General features: G+C 46.3%; 1 protein-coding gene across 1 annotated transcript; it reads left to right on the top strand.

Annotated features, from left to right (window-relative positions):
• On the top strand, positions 1–25349 carry LOC142583283 (angiotensin-converting enzyme-like). The gene is made up of 13 exons (XM_075693689.1): positions 1–333; positions 1620–1778; positions 3514–3622; positions 3726–3866; positions 3970–4161; positions 7238–7332; positions 10578–10759; positions 13895–14019; positions 14736–14828; positions 15334–15478; positions 21237–21335; positions 22825–22947; positions 24887–25349. Exons 1-13 carry the CDS (start codon positions 109–111, stop codon positions 25056–25058), a joined length of 1860 nt encoding a protein of 619 aa, XP_075549804.1. The 5' UTR covers positions 1–108; the 3' UTR covers positions 25059–25349.

The raw sequence follows: 25349 nt of genomic DNA, 5'->3' as shown, positions 1-25349 counted from the left end.
TACACGCACCATCGGTTTCGACGACGCGTATACTCGACACTCTCGACTTGGCCCATACTCGGGCTGTGCGTTAACTGCCCGCCAACCCGTCTATGGGAGCTTCCGATCATGAAACGCATACTTCCATTGGTTCTGTGTGCCATGATATCCGTCGCGGGGTCGGCCTGCCAGTCTGAGCGCTGCGATTCGAAGAGTGCCGGACAAGAAGAGGCGGCGGCTGAGCGATATCTGACGGGCGAGCTGGAGTCGGCCCAGAACAGGATGTGCGCGGACATCGCGACCGCGCTGTGGAATTACAACGCCGAGCCAAGCGAACTCAGCGCTGTCAGCCTGGTGAGCGAGGAGTGACGTATGTGTATACAGCGTATCTAGTTGTTACTGACGAACATCTGCGTTTGAGAATGATTTATTTGACCCGAAGCCGAATTCGCAAAGCTTTTCGTTCGTAATTATACTCTGTGGCATCGGCTGACCGCCTTCGGTAATAATATGTCCAACCTCAGGACTGACTGGAATGTTTTTCTTACGAAAATTTTTAGCGTAAGACCTCTTTGTGAGTAGTGGCCCTGGTCGTTTGCTTGCGCGCGCAATGCGCTTGTTAGTATGGTGTTTTCAAGGCAGCGCGCGCGGGTTTTCTTGCAATCGCCGCGTTTATAAGTATCGTGACAACGGGATACTCACGCACAAAGTGTACGTGCCGCATAAGTATCTCGCTCTGCAGCACAAGCATATTTTGAAAATTAATATCTGGTACCTACCCGCGTGCTCGCGTGAATCAAATAGCGCATCAATTGATGCAAATTGCGTCAATTTGCATGCTTCTTTTAAATAGTTGATTCGCAATCATATAGGAAACTATAGATTCCCGAGAAGTTCATTGTAATCGTAATAGAGAGAAACATATCCACAGCAACGGGAATGACTGTGTTGGCGCAAGAAAGTTTCGCTGCCGCGAAAACTTGGTCGTCCTGATACTTACATCGGTAATATAAGAGGTGCATCTATCGAAAGAAGAACGAAATATTCTTCAACTAATCACCTCACATTCGGGCGATTCCTCTGTCCTTCTGACTATACAGGGCGTCCCACGTAACTTGGGCCAAATATTAAATATATGCAAATGAGACGTAGCGGGACAGAACCAAGGTAATGTTGCTTTCCGTCGCTTGGAGATACCCAGATTTATTTTCATTCCGCCTAACTGGATAATTTGTCTTAATCAATTAACAAACGTCTCGAATAATTAAACGAAAAGCGTCAATGAGAAAATTGTAGAGCAACATGAAAAGCTCCCGATACAGCTTTTTGCTTCAGAATGCGTGCTACATAAAAGTGTTTTTCCGAGCGTTGAAGAAGCCCGCGAATGCACGCAAAGTGCCTCGAGCGACCGGTCGCACGGCAATTTTGCTTGTATTTCCGTGCGGGCTTCTTTCACGCTCGAAAAAAAAAAACACTTTTATGTAGCACGCATTCTGAAGCAAAAAGCTGTATTCTTGCTTCGCCCAAGGCACCGCGAAATTTTCGCCGAAGCAGGCGATCGTTCCCTTTTTCCTTTCCGCTGCATTCGTTTTTTTTTTTGGCGAATATTCAACCGTCTTTCCTTTCTTCGTCTCTTGAAGACCGAAACCTTGCAGCATTACTCCGCTTTCCAAAGTGAGGTCTGGAGCAATGCGACTCGCTTCAACTGGACTTCTTTCACAAATTCGACCCTTCGACGCGCTTTCAGCAAATTGTCCCTCTTGGGTAAGAACGCCCTGGATGACGAGAACCTCGCCAAGGTAAGTGCTCTTCGTCGTGTCTATAGCGCGCCATTACGGGTGCGACAGGGATGTGGAGAGAGCCGATTCTGGTTGTATGTGTATGCCGTCGCGAAGAAGGAACAACTGTGTGCCTGAATTACTGCGCAATTAAAGAAAAGATTTAAAAAGAAAAGAAGCTTGCGGCGCGTTCTCAAGCTTTCTGAATGCCCTGTTCTGAATCTCTAATTTTACGCACGACTACAGTTCCACTATTTTAGAAGTAAAGACTTGAATAAGCCCGAGACTATCTACGATTTCTCAGTGCGAAATTCGAATGTCTTGACCAGTGCGAAAAAAAAAAAATAAGCGAAGTGAGAACATAGCCCGGCAATTACGCGAGATCTTTCTTGCCAAACCAAATACCTCACCAATGCCTCCCTGAGCAAGTTATTTCAAAGTTGTTACAATAAGGGCTCAGGCTATCTCTGTACATGTTAAAAATGACGCCTGGCGCCGCAGTTACCCGTAATGTGCACTCATAAATTTGACGATGCTATTCATAGTGAAGTGCCTCGGGTGCAGTTGCAGGCGTGGACACCTGCTATAATGTTAAGTGACGGCACCAGCTTTTAAGCTCCCGGTTGCAAGTATTTGAAGTGCGCGTGCTCCAACTCTGCAATCTAAATAATGCAAAAGTCACTCACCGGACAGAGGGTAGATAGGAAAGTCAAACGCACGCAGAGTATGTACTCGTATACACTGGCATGCAGTTAGTTTTGTGCCATAGGTTATGGCTGATACAAAGACCCCAAACCTTTCATGCACGAAAATAAATACGGTTTATTCTGACATGTGTACATATACAGCAATGTACGTACACGGTGTTCCTTTAGCTTCACCAAATTTTTAAAGATTGACTGCGGCAGATAGCATAATTTTAGCCCTAGAGCTAAGTTAGTCGATGAAGCGGCCATTACTTCTACGGGAAATCGAAACGCTTAATTGAATAATGAACATAATTACGCTATTTAACTTTTTAATTAATTACTCTATTGCGCATATTTCAATTTACGAATCGTATAGCTCGTGAGTTTGCAACGCATATCGGTTTGGAACGAATTCTGAGGATGGCACTGGTTTTGAGGTGTTCGCCGTCAAATTTGCGGTAAAAATGCACTGTTGTTCCACTTACTTTCTTATGAAAACGCTGCTTTATGCATTGAAGCACAAAAGCAACTGGGACGCCATTGCACGTCGTCGGGCACTGAAAATTAATGTCTCGAAACTGGCGCAGTCCTGAGAATTCGTTATAAGTTGCGAACTCGTCTTCGAACTCACCTGCTACAATTCGCAGATTTAAATATGTGCCGTACGTAAACTAATAATTGTAAAATTAATTAGCGTAATTATATTAGTTATTCAACTGGGCATTTTGGTTTGTTGTAGACCGCATCACCGTGCAATTTAGCTCAAGGGTTAGAATTGTGACATTTGCCGCAGGCTCTTCTTAAAAAAAAATTGATGCAGCTAAAAAAGAAGACGCCTGGTATGTCAAACTAATTACAGCAGCCAGTTTTTTTTTTCGCGACAAAGGCGAAAAACGAAGTTCAAGTTACATTGGCTTTATTAATGGCTAGGTCTTCTTTTGAACGGCACATGATGTTTGCCGGCATATTTCCGAACTCACGCGATGTTACAAAAGGGATGTCGGTCGCAATATCTGCAGCTAACGTTATAGGCACTGGTTGCCTGTTGCTTTTTCGTTTTTTCCCAGTACCTTCGGTTAGAGGCGCTGCTCTCAGGCGTCCGTTCCAACGTCACCTTGTGCCAATACAAAGGTGGCTGGAAAGATGGCGATGAAAGTTGTCGTCTCACCTTTTCAGGTATGCACATGCTCCCAGCGTAAGCGACTTTTGTAAGTTTTCACGCTTTCTGAATGCATGACGTCATTATGCTGCTGACTGCAGCCTGTGCGCTCTCTTCAAGACTTGCAACGCATCGTCAGCCTCTCGGAGAACAGCGCTGAGCTCCTACATTATTTCAAGCAGCGGATGAAGCAGGCAAGGCGTTTCGGAGACGCCTTTTCTGAGCTTCTGAGAATTATCGCCATGGAAAGCGAGATTAATGGTAAATATACTCAGTACTCACTTCAGTATAGCTGCGCAATGAAAAGACGTTCTGGTGTTCTATTTCTCTCTCCCTCTTTCTTTTATGGCAACTGCCTCTTTAGGCTTTAGGAACGCAGCAGACTACGTCATGAATTCTTACGAATGGCCGACGTTCAGGGAAGATGCGGAAGCATTCTGGAACAAACTGCTCCCGCTGTACCAGCGTATGCACCGCCTGGTGCGAGAGAGGCTGATCAGAAAGTATGGCTCTAAGATCGTGTCTCCGAGTGGTCCTATACACGTCCACCTACTGGGTAAAGCGCTTTGACCTTTTTTTTATTGGCTGTACTTAAGCTATGCTTCCTGCACTCTGTAATATTTTCACCCTTTAATGAACAAGACAATACATAATGCGTGAATGAATTTTCATTGTTTTACATTGGTTCACTATAGCTTTATTTGCCTCTAAAGAATCTCAAGCCATATTTAGAAATACATATAAGCAAATAAAAAAAAAGGGACAGTACAGAAACGCGAAGATTTTTGTTATGTCGGTTTGCAGGAACATAATACTGCATGGAGGAATTGTGTGTTCGATACAAGTGCGTTTGCTGGCAAAATAGGCGTACTAACGAATAGAATTGCACAGAAAAGCCAACGTGCACGTTTTGAGTGAAATCGCGCAGTATTTTTGCGTGAAAGCACGTTCTTCCTCCTAATTCTATACGTGAAAAGCCGTAACTAAAGGGCAAGCCACGTATTCTCACTGCGCTCATTTAACCCCCACGTTCATACTATACATACACGCAATGCACAGATCGAGCGAAACGCAAGCGCAAACGCAAAGAGCGCAGATGCAGTCGCACCACGCTTCAAGCGTGCCAGAGCCTCAACATTAGAGAGTGTTAGTTTAGGGGACGCAAGCGGCTTGCGCACGCAACTGCGCATGCGCCGGTATTGCGCATGCGCAGATACATACTTAGGGGTCTGCGCATGCGCAGTACCGTCGCCCGTGGTTCTTGCGTACGCAAGCCGCTTGCATCCCCTAAACTAATACTCCATATTTTCTAAAGCATTTGCTGGGAGGGTCAAACAAAGAGCGACAGAACGTGGCCAATGAGCGCCGCAGTATTAGTTTTCGTTTTGCGGTTACAGGACTTCCGGAATTATCGATTTGTGAAACGACTGGCCGGTACAAGCCGTGTGGACTTTTGAGAACAGTGGGCTTGAGCCCAGTGCTGGTACTTCTGTTGGTTGTGTTGTCTTTTATGCCAGTGCGCTACGTCGGCGCTGACGTTTCTGTCTGCGCCTGCGAACGTCCAGGTAAATGTGCACGTATGGATGTGCAGATGTCAGTTCGGCGCCTCGTATTTTGACGGACAACGCGAACCCCCAGAACCGCTTTCGATTGTACGTCCTAGTGTTGTCAACACGCTAAAATAACATGCTTTGTTAACGTTACGACTGCACTCTGACCGTAGCATTATTCAGCGATTGCTGTAAGAATTGGCTTCAAGATATGCTTAAACACAAACCGCCTGTCATTATCCGTCTATGCCTATACTTCCGCATGAAGGACTTTATCAGTGAGATTCAGTTACCCCTGTTCATCAGTGGGCTCCAGCATTGCCTGAATGTTCTCACTCTTAATATTAAGAGATTAGTGTTCCTTAAAAAGCCATAATGTATTGCTGTGATATTGGTTAGAGCGTTCACACCCGCAAACGCACGGCTTTGGCATAGCGTGATCTATAACCAGAGCCGCTCCAGTTAGTTTTTACGCATAGTTTGGCAATGCAATATACCCGAGCTGTGCTGCCTCTAAATGCTTTCAATAGGTGTGGGCGAACATTTGAAGTCTCCAATATGAATAGAATATTTCACACTAACTATTCGTATTCGTATTCAAAAATGACCTATTCAGTATTTTCGAATATCAAAACTAACAAAACATTTCGCACAATGCGACTGTTAAAGTCCGGTTACTGTCCTCCGTCTGCTAAGCAAAGTGTCGTATGTCATCAGAAGTCAAACTACGACAAAAGTTTTTAATCACGGAAAAAGCAAAATAGGTAATGCAAGCTTAGTTTTCTTTTAGTTTGGCGGCCGAAGCCTACATGACAACCTGTGATTTTTGCTTCTATACTGTAATTTAGTGTTTCTTGCAGTCTAGTCATATAGCACTTTTATATTTTAGGCTACAACCACGCAGAGCTGTTTTCCTTGCAACGGGCCTTTTTACGTGTGTCTACGGCACGCAAGTCCTTCAGCAATTTTTTCTTTTCTTTTTCCATAACTCTTCTGGTTTATTTTCAACGACTAGGTATTTATTTAGCGTTCTTGGAATGATAGCCATGCAACAACCATTGAATTTTGGAAAGACCCCTTGTTTGCAACCAGGCTCTAAAGATATGGAGATGCTATTCGTGCGGTTCATTTCATAAGGTTTAGTGATCTTATGTTTCAAACTAATCCTGATTGCCCGTGATAGTTGGCTGCCTTTTTCTCACTAGTCAGCACAGGCGTGGTACCTAATTACTGGAAAATATATATTCCTGCTGCAAATACATGCGTCTGCGTTGGCTATTTGATACTATATTTCGTATTCAATACTTACTATTTGTATGCGATTCATGTTCGAAAAAGTTGATATTCGCCCACCTCTAGTACATAGCGTGTTTCATAGCGTGAACATTTTCAAAATTTTTTTGTATTGCCTGTTGCAGATGACACAATTCTAGTCCATGAGCTGGTCTACTTGAAGAAGCGGACATTGCTTGCACAAAATATTGAAATGCACTACCGATTAATTAACGAAAGTCACTAATTAAGTTTTAACTAATTACCTTACGGCACGTATTGCAATTTACAAATTCTAGCTGGCGAGACTGGAAGGCATATCCACTTGAAAATAATTGCCTCGATGACACGATTTACGAACTATGCGCCGTCAAACATGCGCTAAGAGTGCGACTGTCGTTCCTCTTAATCTCTTAACAAAACGTCCTTTTATGCGTTGAAGCACAAAGGCAACTGGAATGCCAATGCATTTCTCCGGAAAGTTCGGGGATTAATGTTTCGAAACTGGTGTCATCCTGAGAATTCGTTCCAAGTGGATCCGCCTTGCGGACTCCCCGGCGAGAATTTGTAAATTGCAATATGGGCCATGATGTAATTAGTTAAACATAATTAGGGATCTCTTGTTATTTAGTCGATCAGGGATTTCAATTTTTTGTCAAACTAGTGCCCGCCTCTTAGAGTAGACGAGCTCATCAACTAGAATTGTGCTCTGTGCCACAGAGATTTTTTTTTATCTTAAATTGAAAGTGTTCGCTAGAACACTCGGTATAGTAAACACTACCACCTTACACAACTTACGTTTTTGGTTAGGCGTGCAGGGTTACTTGACAAGCAATGCGGCAGATTTGACAGACCCTTTGACAGCGTCGACATGGAATGATGAAAACTCTCCTGTGAACTCGAAGGTAAGAAAAATCCTGGTCATCGGGTGTGTTGCACAATAACGTACCGTCGGTATTTCACCTTACCAGCAACGCTGTCTAGTTTAACGTATTCTGTCATTCTTTTACGGCCGCTTTGTTCTGTCAACCTAGCTTTATGAATTATTTTACTTTTTATATGATCTTGCAGCTAGCTAGCCGCATATATGAGCGTTCCTCTTCAATAAAAATGTTGGTTGCGATCTTACAGCGCGTGTCCTGTCGATGCCCTTCGTCTCACTTCTTTTTCCCGTGAAGAAAGGGATTAGCCGAGGGACCCAATTTTTATTAATCATAGCATAAGAATCCAATAAAGAAAGACACCAAGGACAACACAGGGGAAATTACTTGTACTTACAATTGAAGTAGAGAAATTATAAAATAATGGAATTCAAAGTGCATGAAGAAACAACTTGCCGCAGATGGGGAACAATCCCACGTCTTCGCATTAGGCCTGCGATGTTTTAACCAAGTGAGCTACCGCGGCGCCGTTTTCCCATCCACTTTCTGGGGCATTTATGTGTTACTACTAAAACTAACCCTGGGAGTGTTAGCCAGCGCCAACGCTTACAGGTTTAACTAACAGGTTTAACTATGAAATCCGCGCCAGCTTACCCACCTCTCTCTCATCATATTCGCGTAAGAATTAATTTGGAGCACAGCGCTGTCATGCCTACACAAGTGCTCTATTAAGTTGGCAGCTTCCATTAACGGATTGAATGGTGTGGAGTTATAGAGAGAGAGAGAAAGGGAAACTTTATTTGGTTCCTTCAAGGAATTAGCGTCTCGAGGTCTCCGTTGTCTTCTTGGGCGCCGGCGACTTGGAGCCTCTTCCGGCAAGGGTGGCCCCTAAGGGCTCCACTGAGCCTAGCTACCTCGCTAGCGTGCTGCACTAAGGCCCTTTGGGCCGTGAGCTCGCAGCTGGTAAGCCGACTCTCCCATTGCTCCGCACTCGGGTTATTCTGTTGGTGGAATGATTGATTGTGTTTACATTCCCATGTGACATGATATAGTGTGGGTGTGGCCCCGCACCATGGGCAGGTGTCTCTGTATTGTGTTGGGTACATTTTGTTTAGGATGTATAAATTTGGGAAGGAGTTTGTCTGCAATCTGCGCCAACTCGTTGCTTCCTCCTTCGTTAGAGCTTTGTGCGGTGGTGGATATTTGGCTCTCGTCCCTTTGTATAAGTTTAAGATTTCTGTGTATCCTCCTTCACAAGCGTGTGGGTGATACTCCGGGGCGCGCGACTGCTCTGCTCGGAACGTGGTCTCTCGAGCTAGGCTGTCTGCCCTTTCGTTACCCTCTATGCCTGCGTGAGCCGGAATCCAGATGAACTTGTGCGTAACGTTCCTCTCGGCGAAGTTGGCTCCGCCATGAATTCTGAGGGCGGCTTTGCTAATCCTGCCCCTTGTGTAATTTCTGCACGCTTCCTTCGAGTCTGTTAAGATGTTTAGAGGCCTGCCTGCCCTATATCCTTCTACTGCCGCCAGCGCCACGGCAATTTCTTCGGCCTCCGCTGTGCCGGCTGCCTTTGCCGTCACACATGTGATCAGATTCCCGTCGCCGTCCACCACCACTGCCGTGGCCGTGCGCTTCCCTTCTCGCGGGTACGTGGCAGCATCCGTGTATACCGTGTTGTCTAGTAGCGCTAGTGTCTTTTCCACGTATTCGGCTCGCGCCTGCCTTCTGCTCTCATGGAGGTTGGGGTCCATGTTCTTAGGTACTGGCCTAACGCTTCTTGTTTTTCTTAAGCAGTCGGGCACGTCTGCGTATCTATCTACGTGTCCGCTCGTGTCCCTTCCCAGCCTAGTCAGGAGAGCTCTCCCTGCAGGGGTACTTTTGAGTCTGGCTTTTTACGTTTCGACCAGGGCTACCGCCAGTTCGCTGAAAGTGTTGCTGATGCCCAGTTGGAGCAGTTTTTCGTTTGACGTGTTTTTTGGCAGATGGAGAGCCGTCTTGTATGCGTTCCTGAGTATCGTGCCCGCCTGTTCCCTCTCTCCTTTGGTCATGGCGTGGTACGGTAGCGAGTAGATGACTCGGCTGACGACCAGGCTGCCGACGAGTTTGAGTGTGTCTTTCTCTTTCATGCCGCATCTTTTTTGGGAGACCCTGTTGTCATCTGGCCCACCTGCTCCGTCGCTTTGCTCAGCAGGCTGATGGTGTGGCTGCATTTTCTGCTGTCCTGTAGCCACATGTCCAGGATTCTGATCATGTTCTTTTCCGGGACGTTTTGACCGTCAAGCGTTACTTCCAGTGTTGCTTGGGTGGGGTGTCTACCTACTCTCAGCAGTTCGGATTTTTCTGTGGAGCATACTAGTCCCCTCTCTCTGGTGTACTTTTCGACGCAGCGCGCAGCCTCTTGTAGCTTCTCTTGTTTTTCTCCCAGTGAACCTTGCGTGACCCAAACCGTGACGTCGTCCGCGTACATCGCGTGTTGGATGCCCTGGATCTCGCCGAGTCGTTTTGCAAGACCGATCATCGCCACATTAAATAGCACGGACAATATTACGGAGCCTTGGGGTGTGCCTTTACACGGTGTGGAGAAGGTGTCGCTTCTCAACTCCCCCAGCCCTACCGTTGCCGTTCTGTCGGTTAGGAAGTCCTTGACGTGGTCGTGTACTTTCCTTCCGCAGTTAGTGTTGTTGAGGCCTTCCATTATGGCCGCGTGGCTGAAGTTGTCGAAGGTGCCTTTGATGTGATGTGTTGCGTTTTTTTTACTTCATTTCCTTTGTTTCTAAGATTTGTGTTGTATCTGTAACCGCTGTAGACTGTTTACGGTCAGAGGCCGCGTCAGGCTCCATCAGCCTTTAGCTCGTGTCCCTGCATCAGGCTCTGTTTTCGTCTGATGCTGAAATGAAAATAAAATAAAAAAATAGCAGTGGCTTAGCTAAGGTCAAGCCCAGGATGCGAAGTATACTAGCCTTTATTTTAGTTGTTGAACCACTGCTTAGCCTGGTGAACTGCTGTTGCTTGGCTATATTTGGTTCGGCTAGACGAAGAAACAACTCATGCAGGCGAGCGCACGAGCTGAGACCCGGCTATGTAGCTACGCGGCCGCAAGCGAGCGCACGAGTTTAGCCTCCGCTTTTGCAGCTGTTATGACGTCATATGGTAGCTACGCGGCCGCGCGCGGCGCAGCAAGGAAGAGCGTGGTTGTGCGGCTAGTATGCTTCGCATAAAAAGTAAATAAAATGTCGAGCGCCATCACAACTGCCCTTTTGTGCTTTCAGTCCCAAAACGTTACTGCATTCAAAGCGTTCAAAGACGCGGAGTACTTCTACGTTTCTTTGGGGCTGCCGCAGCTGCCTAGGAGTGTTTGGGAGAAGTCTATGATTGCAACGTCATCGTCGCGGGACGCCGATTTCTCTTGCGAAGCGTCTGCTTGGGACTTTTGCGATGGACAAGATTACAGGTAGGAAACATTCGCGTTCATTGAGTGAGGGCAGCAGTGTTACTTCATATGTTAAAAAAGATGTAATTTACAGGTTAAAGTTGGCAGAAATTAACGAAAATAATTGTAGCAGATTAGGCCGTATGCCGTTAAAATGAATAAATTAATTAATTCACTGCGTAACATAAAACGCGCAGAAAGTTCGCCCGGTGTCCTGGGAGACCTAAATGTAGCGGCGACATTATAGTTATACAGGTTGGGGCGCATGCCCAACCTGCATACTGTAGGGTGATATGCAGATAAATTTTACATGTGTGGGTTGATGACGGGCACAGTAATAAATATTTTTAAGGCGAAAGACTTAAGTGGCTCATACCCCCGATGACCTTGAAAAAGAAATGCTTCGCCCGGTCCAATAGTACGAAAACTATCATTATCAGCAATTGCTCATACCCCTCTAAGCAAGCAAAATGTGCTATGGCTCATCCTGTTCGTAATGAAGAGGCTACAAGCACTCAACAAAGTGAAGCGCACGGTTCATGCATTTATTGGAATCACGTAAACAACGTACAGAAACGCGGCATCTGGTCGAGTTGTACAATAAAAAATCACGTGACCTTCTCAATCGCTCATACCCCCCTAAGTAATGGCTCATACCTCCGTAACCAAGCAAAACATGCAATGGCTCGTACTCCCGCAAGGCTGAGGCTACAAGCGCTCAGCAAAGTGAAGCGAACAGTGCATACATGCATTGAAATCACCCGTACAAGGTATAGAACACCATAAGTTTCTATCCCCTGCTTAGAGGACGTAACGTAACGTCGAATGGAAACGTCGTTGGCACGAGTCTGACCCCGCTACACGAGCGCCCGAAGCCGCAGCTAAGCGTCGAAAACGAGCCGAAGAAGCCGAACTGCGAAAGCAGCAACGTGAAGATGCGACACGGCGCATTACCAAGTATGCAGCAGGACTTCGCCTTCGCGTGTTACAGGAGTGTAACGTGCTGCCGATTTTTTTTTCTCTCCGACCTTTTAGGGACTTTAACGAAGCGCTTACTTGGTTCGCCCACCTTGGGACAACTAAACGTGGCACCTATAGGTTAAGTTTGCGCGGGGATGGGATACGTGTTATAGGCGATGTGCGATCAACGTTTAACCTGTAGCCTATTCACAGCCTATTCACAGCCTTTGTAGGAAATTACCTATACACACGTTCGAGAGTGTGTTTCACGAACAGTGTGCAATGCTTCCCCGGTGTCCCCTGGATGAAAAATATCCCAGTCCGCATTTGTCTAAAATGAGGGTGCACATTGCTGCCAATATGTTCTAACAAAGTATAAGGTCTTTGGGCTAATTGAAAGCTTAGTGTTACACTGATGCATGTGATTGACGTCGTTATACAGCCGTTATAAATAACGTTTCTTGGGACAACTGAATTTTGCACCGCGTTCGCACTTGATGGAAACTATGGGCATGCCAGGGGTTGTGTGTATGCAGAACATAAAGTGAGTGGGTTTTCCCTTTTCAATAGGAAAAGCCTTATCGATAATGTACTGATGGAAGTACTCCAAAGTGTTGTGCGCGTTTTACAAACTCTGTAGAATGCTTGCGTTATGTCTTTGGAAAAAGGGCTATGATACCGTGTTCATCATATACGTTAGAAGTAGGATCCACGTTATGGCCGATGTGTGCTCAAAATTTAAAGGGCATGGGTTAATTCCGGCTTTTTCAGTAAATTATTTAATCACTCTAAAGCGTTTTACGACATGCGTTATACATAATCATGTTTTCCCGTTATCCTGGGAGAACGAACTGAGACATCGAGTTCACATTAGCTGAAACTAGAGGCCATGTTACGGGACATGTGCGGGATAAGCTTAATATATGCGGCCTCATTAATACTATGCAAGACATTACTAACACAACTGTTCGAAATAAACAGCTTCGCTGAAGATTGCGTTGTCATTCTGCAAAGATTGCACAAGTCTGCCGAGTCTTTTGCACCGCAGTTGTAACGTTCTGGCACTTTTTAACCTTAGGAGAACCTATCGCGATTACAACATTGAGAAATCTTGAAAATCTGAAATTAGCGTTTCACACGTGCATGCCTGTTTCCGTGTGTTCCGTCTTGGAGCCGTTTTGTCACATTACGTTTGGGTTTGTTCAAATGTACTGCTAAGGAGGCGATTACTTGAGCACAAAATAGCCTCTGAACTCTAATCTATCTTTCCAAAAGTCTACCAAAGTACCCGTGAAGAAAAGTGAAATCAGCGGGATCGTCTTCGGCAGCGCTTTCGTCACGTTAGATATGGTTGAATTGAAATTCATAAATGCTGAAATAAATCCTTGACATAGCAGCGCTTTCATTCTATGTAATTAAATACCGATGCATTTCTTATTGCTCAGAGCTCTCAGCCATCACATAGCTGTGCTCACAATTTTGCTGACACGTATGCGGTTTATGTTTATGCATGGCAAGGAAGCTATAAGTTCGTTTAAGCGACCTATAGTCCTTGGCTACTACTGATGTACACGAATCCCCCCAAAATCGAATTCGATAAATTCGAAAGGAATACATAAATTTGTGTACAACTACGGCTGTATGTTCGAACTTTAAATGCACTGGCTTCCTCCTATAACCAGGTAATTCACGAATTCGAAAGAATTAGTGTGCAAAGTGGTTATGAGGAAGCGGGTTCACTCCAACGTGCTCTCATGCAATGTACAGCCAGCCAAATCTTTAGTTAGCTGAAGCGAGCATCACTTTCTTGTACTTTCCAGCACGATGTATACGATGGAGCGAGCTTGCGAAACGGGTCAAGGTTATGCAAGCACAAGGCGACGGGAGCAGTGTGAAGTCGCATAACCTCGACTTGCTTTCGGCATTTTCTCAAACACGCGATGTACAAGTGGCGTTATGTGCTACCATGTACCTATACGTCTGGAATAAATAAATAAATAAATAAATTATGAAAGCTCATGCTCACAAAGCTCGTGCGCACACCAGAGTCGTCCATTTTGGTTTGCTCCTGTCCTGAGGCGCCATGGCGTGCAGGAAGTCCGTGCTCGCGCGAGGTCGCTAAAAGATTTGGCAGATGCACGTGCTTCAGCGTTGTTCACTGACCAGTGTGCCCGTATTGCTTTCTCTTCGAAAAAGGATTAGGATTTGCACTGAAGCAACTGTCGGTAGCCTCGGAACAGTGTTCCACGAGATGGGACACGTGTATTACTTCATGCTGTACGCGGAGCTGCCGCATGTCTTTCGAACAGGAGCAAATGCAGGTAAGTGAATAGATAGAGAAGTGGTTCTTGTGGGGAAGGAGGAAAGGCTAGCACTATTTTCTGCAACCCATGCGGGACCACGGCTCAACGCCAACAGGGTGGAGGAGATGGGATTAAAAGAGAAAGAGTGTAGGAGGGAGAAAGGTAGAGGGTCGTAGAGATGGAAGCGAAGTAGTGGCGGATCAGGAAGGCCGAGGTGACGGCCATCCGTCTTTGTAGAAATTTCCTATAGTCTCGCCGATAGCCCCGACGAGTCGAGGTACTCGACGACACTCAGGAAGGCTGGTAGCTGATTACGACAGGGGAAGAGGATATTTTCCTGTCGCGAACATGGGAGCCCCAGGCGGTGGAACTCTTGCAGAGCTGAACGCAGCTCTCTCTCTCTCTCTCTTTCTCGGAAACGTGCTTTTCTTGGGCACCTGAGCACATCAGCAGTCTAAGGAAGGACGAATAGCGAAACCGAAGCGATTTACGTGCACAGTCACGTTAATTGTATTATTTTCTTTAAATATTAAGGATAGAGAGAAACAAGAAGCCCTGCAGACGAAGGCTATACCACCCTTGGACGCACTGTCTTTTTCTATACACTTTCCACATTTCTTTGCGTCCCGTATTAATTAATTAATTAATTAGCTAACAAGAACAATCAACAACAAACAAAATGACTAAGTTCTCTGTTCCTTTGACTGATACCCGTTCTGGTCGTGTTCGACCAGCATTCCACGAAGCTGTTGCAGACGCGCTGTCATGGTTGGCCATTCAATCTAGACGGCTTCGAGAACATCTCGGAGTTGGAATAACAGATCCCGGTAAGCAAAAAACTCGAAGTTGCTTCTTGATGCAAAGGACGAAAAATTGCATGATTTTATTTCCTTTTGCACAGACATTTTCATCCCCTCCCGTTTATTATATTTCTTGAAAGATGCTGCTTGTTTTCCATTGCTTGTTGCATTGGCACCTGACAGCTTCGAGTTATATAGAAATGAAGTCCACATGCCACATAATTATCATATCCCCTAACTTTGTAATATTAGTTGGTATAACATATATCATATAGAGAATGTGAACATACGACATTAATTCTTATGGAGGATACTTCACCTTCGTGTGCGAGATTTTTTCGACAGAGGGCTAATGCTTGTACAGCGAAGTTGAATACCTTTTTTTCTGTAGACATTCATGACTGCCATAAAAACAGCAATAATAAAAGATCCACCGTAATCTGCAGCTCCAGGATAGCGACACGCTCTTGCTGAACTCCCATCTTTTTTATTTCCGTTGATGAAACGCCTCGCCATTGCTACAACGAAGCAGCTGCGGAGACACATCACCTACTGGCGCTCGCCTTCGACCACGTCGGACAACTGTTTCATGGAATCGCAACTAGCAAGTGGATGTGGACAGTGCTGGACGAACCTGTAGCCCGCGAGCGTATGGACTCACTATACTGGGATATGAGGCAAGTGAGAAGTGTGCGCTTGTTTAAGCGATTACTTATGAATGAATGAATGGACGAATGAATGAATGAATGAATGAATGAATGTACGAATGAATGAATGGACGAATGTCGTATGGACTCACTGTACTAGGATATGAGGCAAGCGAGAAGTGTGCGCTTGCTTAAACGATTACTTATGAATGAATGAATGGATGAATTGTAAGGAAGAAGAAGAGGACACGGACAAGGGCCAGCCAGATTGTCTATTCGGTACCAGCAGTGCAACCAGTGAGTCAGCCGGATCGCCAGCGCTTGGCACGACAGAGAGAGAGCCACTCGGCCATCCAGCGATTTCTGCTCTACGTTGCCTGACTTCTCGGTTGCGCTTGGCGCTACCAGCTGAGTTATTAAATACACCCCTTTGCAATTGGTGGAGGTGCTGGGTATTCAAGAACATCTCCAAACTGGAACTCTGGTCTCAGACTCTGCCACCAGTCATGCCTGACTCTATCCAGCAGACGTTGCCCACACCGTCCGTGGCCTGCTCTGGCACAGAGATCCAGTGGTATTCAGCAGTAAGGATGGGCATGACGTCAACGACTGGCTGTCTTCGTACCAACGGCTCAGCTTGTACAATTCACTGGGACGATACCTCCAAGTTAAATAACGTCATCTTCTACTTTGCGGGTGTGGCTCACCTGTGGTACAAAAATCACGGAGCCGACTTCAAGTCCTGGTCAGCGCTCAAGACCAGTTTCGCTGAAGTTTCCGGTAGCACCCGCAAGCAGCGCGCCGAGCAGCGGTCAAGAAGGCGAGCGCAACAACGGGGTAAAACATTCACCAATTATATTGAAGAGGTTCCAGACCTGTGCAGACGTGTGGATGCTTCTATGCCTGAAAATGACAAGGTGAAGAACATATTGAAGGGCGTCGATGAGCACATTTTTTTCACATGTTGATCGCCAAGAGTCCGCGTACCGTAGTTGCAGTTCATAAACTTGTGTCAAAGCTACTACGAGTTGAAGAGACAGACTAGATTTGACCAGGCGCCCCTTAGTGGCCGACGAAGCCCTCTCTGCCATGGCCGTCCGCTCTGATCACTCGCCCCTGCTCACACAAATCCAAGCAATCGTGCGGGAGGGAGTTGCATGTCAGATTTCTCTACTACCCTTCGCTTTGCTGCCCCAACACATCCGCTGCTGCAACCGCCGCCTACACAGCTCGGCCCGCGAGTCCGGCGGTTTATTGAAGAGCAAGTTGCTGAGGCTCTACCAATGCAGCATCAGCAGTACCCTGTTGCTGCTCCATTCACTTGCGCATCCGTCGCCTGCGCAGCCTCTTCGCCAACCGCTCGTTACGACACATCCATGGCTTCTGCCACCCGTTCATCATCCTGTCAACCGACCTGCCCCCGCTTTTGTAAATGCTTGGGGCACGCAAAACAACAGGCCCATATGTTACGCCTAGCGGTACACCCGGCGGACATGTCGCACGACTGTGCCGCCGCCGCATGCTTCACTCTGATGGTTGGTGCAGTCGCCTCCCTGCGCCGACGTGCAACCTTTACACGACGCTTATTTTAGTCAGCAGTCGAGCAGGCCAACAGCCGAGTGCCCGTTACTTGCACGTCGTTCACCTTCCCCGCATTGCCGCTCGTTGTCTCCCATATACGTCGACATCCTTCACCCCCGCAAGAGGAAAACTAAGCGCCGAGCTTCAGGAGGCAGGAACTGCTTCGCCAACATTCTTTACAAGTCCTCCGTTGTCGCCTTCGAACGTTGTCGACCTTACTGTTGACGGCGTCCCTACCGTTGCGCTAATGGATACTGGGGCAGCCGTGTATGTACTGAACGAACGCCTCTTTCGCGCTCTACGAAAAGTTACGACGCCACTTTCTGAGTTTTCTCTCCGCACAGCAAGCGCCCAGCCAGTTAAGCGTTCAGTGGCATGCACAGGAAGAGTTCTTATTCAGGGCGTTCTCTACATTGTCGAGCTTGTGGTTCTGCCATCCTGCTCTCACGACGTTATACTTGGATAAGACTCGCTCTCTCTCGAAATAATCGCGTCATCAACTATGCGCGTGCTGAAGTCCGACAATCCCTGAGGCTTCTGAGGTACGCATACTGGGTCTCGATATTCACCAATCCGGCAGTGGTGCACACTGGCTCCGTAAAACCAGACAGAGTTCGACAAAAACACTTCACCTTATTCGTCGCATTGCAGCAAAAGCAGCTGGAGCTCGTACTGACGTAGCTCGACGGTTGGTGCGTGCAGTCTTGCAGCCACGAATTTTATATCAAACACAATTTCAACGGCTGACTTTGGCACAGCTGGCACAGTTGGAGACGATTAATCGTGATGCTATGCGCACAATCACAGCACTGCCCCGCATCACTCCGATACCAACCTTACAGGAACATGCCCAGCTCAACACAATTGCAGAGCTAATTTTGCAACGTGAAAAAGCACGTGAAATAAAAAAGCAACTTATTCCGGCTGTCGCTGCGTTGCATGCTCATTTTCACCGCGGCTCTCGGATTGACGATCAGCCCTATCCAATGCCTCCCTGGGAATTCACCAGCATCACAACTAATAAGCCAACGAAGTTACGACGCAGCGATACAACAGGTACTATTGACGAACACAACATCGTCGATGCATCATGCGTTAACACCTGCAAAGTCTATACGGATGCTGCCATTCTCCCAGACGGCGGAAGGACATCATTCCTGAGTACTACGCATAATTTCATCAGCGGCCACCAGCGCTATTTATCTACGGAAGCCAGCGCTCTAGTAATGGAACTTCAAGCCATCCACGACGCTGTGCAAGATGCGACATCTAAGCTGCCTACCATCAAGCAACTAGATATCTTCACTGATTCTTTAGCGGCTATTCAGGAACTCAAGAAGGTTGATAAGGCGATGGAAATCTGCGAGAGAATACACACTATGAATAGTAAGACAGCTACTTCCGTCAAGGTACACTGGATTCAAGGCCATTCAGCGAACCCTCACAACATTGCTGCTGACCAGCAGGCACACTGCCCTCCTAATCCTGATCCTCCACCTATTCCCCTCCCACCCCAACCCCGTAACTCGCTGCGAGCCCGTAAAAAATGTTCTCCGGCAGGACACACGCGCTCTTATCCCACCGTGTGTCTGCTCCCTCCCCCTTCACCTTACTAGGGCGGAGGAAGTTGTGCTTAGGAGGCTTCGGGCCGGGGTGGCCCTTACACCGGCTGTTGTCTCAAGGTGGAACTGGTCGCATTTACCACTGGGTGCTACGTGTCCATACTGCTCCGTTCCTGTGGTGGAATCAGATGCATACCACCTAATATGGACATGTACGGGTTTACAATCGGAACGCTCGCGTCTCCTACTGGAAGCCGGCCTCCGCTACAGTGTGACAACCAGCTATGACCGCTGGATACATGACAACAGATTCCACAAAACACTGCTTCAATTCATACACAACACAGGCCTCACAGCACACATATAATACAGATATACGCTCCACGAATTATGCCTTAAGGGCAAGCCTTCATCGGGAAAAAAAAATAGTCCAACTATCGCCTTTGTGTGATGTGAGCGGGAAATTTTTTTCTTTTTCTTCTTCATTATCCTATTGCTGGTTAGATAACGCCATGTGTAAGACCCGTTTGAATTTTCTGAAATTATGAAAGGTATTTGAATGCATAATAATTTGGGTCAACGGGCATTCAAGCTCAAAAGTTATACGAGGATGATCACTGCCTGTGCCTGAGTTTCTAGCAGACCATCTGGGAATAGACAAATTAGAGGTAGCGAAAGTTATATCTATTGCGGAAAATGACTGACTACAAATAAATGGGAGTGTTCTTGCGTTAATGAATGATAAATTATTGTTAACAGCCCAACACATGAAACGTTTGCCACTCGAAAGTGGTCTTACAGCCCCACGACGAATGATGGGAGTTAAAGACCGCGGCAAAAATTATTTATTTTTTACAGGACGTAATTACTGTACCAAGAACACTAGTACTCAGTATGCCTTACGGGGAAATGAGCAGCAACTAATGTCAGTGGGACAGGACCTGGAATAGGAATGTCTTGGGCTAGAACTTGACTTCCATAAGTCATAAGCTGGTAAGTCGTTTTAGCCCGGTGCACAATTTTTGAAGAAATAAATATAGCCAAGCCGTCACCAAGAGAAGGGCGGTCTAAGCTTCCCGCTAATCTGGTCCTTCGAGAACACATTGCATTACCGCCGTCCTCGCCTGCCGTTGTTCCCGTTTCCTGCAGCGCTGTCTCTGAAGGCTCTGTCCTCTTCACTCCTTCGGAACTCTTCATAACCCACAATGATGATCCTCTTCCTTTCGCCACAACTGACATTTCAGCCGGTCCTAGCTCCATAATTGTTTGCAATTCGTTTTTACAACACTGAAGGCTCTCTGCGGCGAAGCACTTGGCCGTGTTCAGCCCCTTGATGACATGATTATTATCGACGTGCCAGATGCTTCGTATAAAGAGCGCACTGACTTCTGTGCACTTTCCACTTCTGCTTCGCCATCACCTGACGTGTTCACAACTTTCGTTGCCGATGACCTCATTTCCTAGCAACGCTCCTAGCGTCTTCACCTGCTTGCCCAGTTTCGTTCTTCTTTTGACGTCGCTCAGCCTACTCTGGGCCGTACATCGACCATCAGCCATAACATCGACACTGGCTCCAACGCACCATTGCGGCAGCGCCCGTACCGTGTCTCAGCCAAGGAGCGTCAAGTTATCAGTGAGCACGCCGACGACATGCTGCAGCGCGGCGTCATTCGGCCTTGATATAGCTCGTTGGCATCACGGGTGGTTCTCGTCACACACACACACACACACACAAACACACACAAACACACACGCACACACACAAACACACACACACACACACACACACACACACACACACACACACACACACACACACACACACACACACACACACACACACACACACACACACACACACACACACACACGCGCGCGCGCGCGCGCGCGCACACACGCGCACACACACACGCACACACACGCACACACACGCACACACACGCACACACACGCACGCACACGCACACACGCACACACACACACACACACACACACACACACACACACACACACACACACACACACACACACACACACACACACACACACACACACACACACACGCACGCACCCACGCACACACGCACATACACACATACACACACACGAACGAACGAACGAACGAACGAACGAACGAACGAGCGAACGAACGAACGAATGAACGAACGAATGAGTAAATGAATGACGTATGTAATCAATGTACTGGGATATGAGGCAACTCAAGTGTGCGCTTGCTTAAATGATTACTTATGAATGAATGAATGAATGAATGAATGAATGAATGAATGAATGAATGAATGAATGAACGAATGAATGAATATTCTGCCTCACTTTTTAGGGCTTTCTGCGCCACTTGGCAACACAACACCACGATCACGATCGAACACAAAAACAGTGGCTCAAGCAGCAGGACAGTGGCTTTTTTGGGCGCACAAATATAAAATATGCGAAGGTAACTTTGGCACAGAGCGTGATGGTATCTTGTTTCACAGCTCAACAAAAATCTGCGGCTGCGCACTGCACTAATTGCTACGGTTTTCTAAGAAGCTCCAAGACGCCAATATAATGCGACATACAGGAATGCCCCTTCTGTGGCCCACTTCGAGAGATTTTCGTTGAAGAAAAATCTTTCTCTTTTTTTTCAGACTAAAATACGAAGGAATACGTTCACCGTCGGATACCCAGACGGGCAGTTTCCGCTCACCCGCGGATTATGATTTTCGCGCGCACATGAACCGAATCAGGTAAGTGAGGCGCCTGCAAATGCTGTCGTGCAAGTGCATTTTTTCCCTTACCTATTACCTTGAGCGATGATGTAAAGGCTGAGGGAGACATTAGAGTACTTGAGCAGCATGACAAAACTGCGCTTAGTAGTAGTAAGGTGGTTGTTTTCACTGAATCTCCGCTTATTTGTTCATGTAAGTCAACGTTGAAAGCGCGGATCAAAACTAAAATACAAACAGTGAAAATAGTACTACCGATAGCCCATGCATATTCACTTCGCTGCATCCTGGCTCAAAATTAAACTTTTATCAAGTCGATTTTTTTTTCGGCATGTTCGCAATAGCCAGTTCGATTGGATGAATTTTATGAGCGTTCCTGTTGAAACGGGATGGAAGCTGTTGCGACCACGCTATATATAGTTACGTTTATAGTATACGTTTATTCACGGTACTTAAAACCAGCGGTACTTACCGATTCCTGTATACGCATGCGAAGCGTATCTCACTCACTGCTATTTGCTTTATAATAACGTGCTGAATAATCACGTTGATATAAGTCTTTTATTTAAGCGTACGAACAGGATAAATTACCGGTTTGAAACAGAAATCTGATGGTCTCCTTTGTATTGAAGCACCGGGAATAAAATCAGTATCTGCCGGAGTAGCGCTGTCTCTTCTTGCGTGGTGGTTGCGAAAGTAAGCTAGCGCCAATAAAGTATGCAGTATTGTTTTTTTTAATTTATTAGAACGTACACCATTTCGAACATCTGAGAAACCTTGACTTGGAGGGTCGCCATGACTACGCCTCTCGTGATCTAAATGCAGCTCTGGGACGTAAGGAGCCCTTGAATCATTAACCAGCGCTTTTCAAAGAAAGCAGTAATAACACGGAATGCCGACACGTTAGCAGGGCACTTAAGCGGCGCTCATTAAAGTTTACATTTACAGGATAAAAGACGAGATAGGGAGTAAGCCGCAGTAACGCAGACATTTTTTTATTTCTTTTTACGTTCGCGAAGCCATCACATTACGAAGCCGCAAATGCATGGACTTGCCAGTGGCATGCACTGTATGTGCTGTCCGATTTATCTGCACGGTAACATATATAACGATCCGTAGTTTTTGTGCAGTTTTAGTGAGTCAAATTTGGCAGCTTTAGAACTTGGGCTGCTTTCCGCTACAAAACAAGTGTTTAGCGCAGTCTAAGCAACACAGTTGGGCCACAGTTAGATAAAGTGCTGGTGTTGTGATCAGTGTCCGAACGAGGAAGCCGTTGTCTTGGCATAGTTGCCTCGATAAAGTCCGCTGGTTGTCGAAGCGGGGGTTCTGGAAGCCCAAGCTACCGCTTCTCCTGTTCGATTGGTGTTGGTTGTCGAATGTAGCACAGCTACGGCCTGAAGGGCTATGGACGCGTTTTGAAGAAATGCAAATGCTGTATGGTCGCATACAGTACGCCCGGCAGCTATTCTGCACACGAACCCATGTTCACTCCTTGCGCCGTCCTGCACAGGTCCATGTGCAGCTTCGTCGTGCAGATGCAGATCGTCAAGTACCTGTGTGGAGGAGCGAATCGCACGGGTCCACTGCACGAATGCGACGTTTTCGGCTCTGAAGACGCAGGCAGACGTCTCGTGTAAGTTCGTTGCAACAGTATTCTTTTTTTTTTTCGGAGGCGAGCCCATACACTATAAGTACACGCATTATTAAAGGGCTATTATTAAAAGGCAGTGGAACGAGGCTAGTTGGTGGACATGAAACTAGCTCCTTTCATTGCTTTACTAAAGTGTCAATATATATATATATATATATATATATATATGATGAAGGCCGGGGTCCGGCCTTCATCAAGGCCGGACCCCGGCCGAAACGTCAATAAACCGCTTCATACGCGCGTCTACTTCACTGTGAATATTTACCCGGACCCAGAACTGCTTTCTTCCTGGTATATATATATATATATATATATATATATATATATATATATATATATATATATATATATATATATATATATATATATATATGTATGCTACTTACCCGTTTGCAACCTTGCATTTGAAACAAAGCAAATACACCATCTGTCAACATTTGAATACGTTTTACTGCATAAACGGACCGTATGGAAGGAAGATCTGTTGGAATTCGTAACGCCCCGCTGACGTCATCGGTACCATATTTTGGGCGGGACAGTAGAGACAGATTTTTTTTCAACTTCACTTTGTTTTCACGGAAAAACAACAAATAGAACTAAAAAAGAATGCGATGCCGAAATAAGCTCATTTTGCGTCTCTACCTGATGTCGGAAGTGTATATAGGACTCGGCGATTGATCAGTTGACAGTTCAATAGCGATTAGTCTTTTTTTTTTCTTATCGCGATTAACGTGGTAACGTCACGAGTAAAATCAGGCAAATGTCGGCGCCGATGCTCCCGCTTTGCTTCCTCAAAAAGCCCGCATCATCATCAGCATCATCATCATCATCACCATCATCATCATCATCATCATCATCATCATCATCATCATCATCATCATCATCATTATCATCATCCTGGTTACGCCCACTGCAGGGCAAAGGTAGGCCTCTCCCATACTTCTCTAACAACCCCGGTCACGTACTAATTGTAGCCATGTCGTCCCTGCAAACTTCTTAATCTCATCCGGCCACCTAACTTTCTGCCGCACCCTGCTACGCTTCCCTTCCCTTGGAATCTAGCCCGTTACCTTTAATGACCATCGGTTATCTTCCCTCCTCATTACATGTCCTGCCCATGCCCATTTCTTTCTCTTGATTTTAACTAAGATGTCATTAACTCGCGTTTGTTCCCTCACCCGATCTGCTCTTTTCTTATCCCTTAACGTTACACCCATCATTCTTCTTTCCATAGCTCGTTGCGTCGTCCTCAATTTAAGTAGAACCCTTTTCGTAAGCCTCCAGGTTCCTGCCCCGTAGGTGAGTACTGGTAAGACACAGCTATTATACACTTTTCTCTTGAGGGATAATGGCGACAAAAAGCCCGCAAACGAGCGACAAATGGAGCTTCGGACTTTTTTAGACGGTGACCGTGGTTCTTACAGGATGGAAGCCACTCGTGCAGTTTGCACTTTGAGCCTGCACAGGAAGAGTGAAACGCCATGCGAGCGCCCCCTATTCGACACTGATCGCATGGCGGTTAGTACTTAAGGAAACTCTACTATCTTACGCTAACAAACTTCGTTACCTACACGGTTGGTCGTATTTATTCAGCGTAAGCTTCATACGTTTGATATGCCCGCTCACGCAAAGTGTCGCTGACAGGCGAATGTCGATTGAAGCGGCACGGCTTGTTCGTTCTGCGAAGTTTATGCACGTAAATCACGTTCTTTTTTTTGCCGTGATTTTGTTGCATTTATGGATCCGTTTGCTAGTGATAAGATCAGAAAACTCAGAAGCCTAAAACACTGCCTGTTCGTGATTTTCCTATTTGTGTATTAGATTCACACGGGTGCGAGAGGCGCCAACATTATTTACAAACTGCTTTTTGTCCAGGAGCCTACTGCCTAAGATTACAGCGGCTGCTCGTCTTACATTTCAGGTCAATTCTTAGGCTTGGATCATCAAAACCCCTGGCAGATCTTATGGAAATGATCAGTGAAGGTCAGCGAAAAACTATGGATGCATCGGCTACTCTCGAATACTTCCTGCCCGTGATGGAGTGGATGCAGGATAATTCTGAAAGTCACGTCGGATGGGGTCAACACCGGTAGTTACAGGCCGCAGTGGCGCTTCTCCGCGTTTTAATCCGCCTCTGCCCATTATAAGTAAAATGGGTCAATGATGTCAATCGGTCGTGCGATCTGATAGCTTTCTACGAGACACCATCGGAAACACCTGAAGCATGGTGCTCCATTAAGCTTTTTTTTTTCTTTCAGAGTATATATATGCAGAGCAATTTGTGTAGAATTAAAACTCTCAGAAATATGTAAAACAAACCTCAAGAAATAAAAACACGACTACAATAAATGTAGGCGCTTCTTCAAATAATTGACACTTTTTTC

The sequence above is a fragment of the Dermacentor variabilis genome, chromosome 5, assembly GCF_050947875.1.
Source record: "Dermacentor variabilis isolate Ectoservices chromosome 5, ASM5094787v1, whole genome shotgun sequence".
Classification (NCBI taxonomy): domain Eukaryota; kingdom Metazoa; phylum Arthropoda; class Arachnida; order Ixodida; family Ixodidae; genus Dermacentor; species Dermacentor variabilis.
The sequence above is the reverse complement of the archived record's forward strand: the minus strand, read 5'-3'. Positions and strand labels throughout refer to the sequence as shown.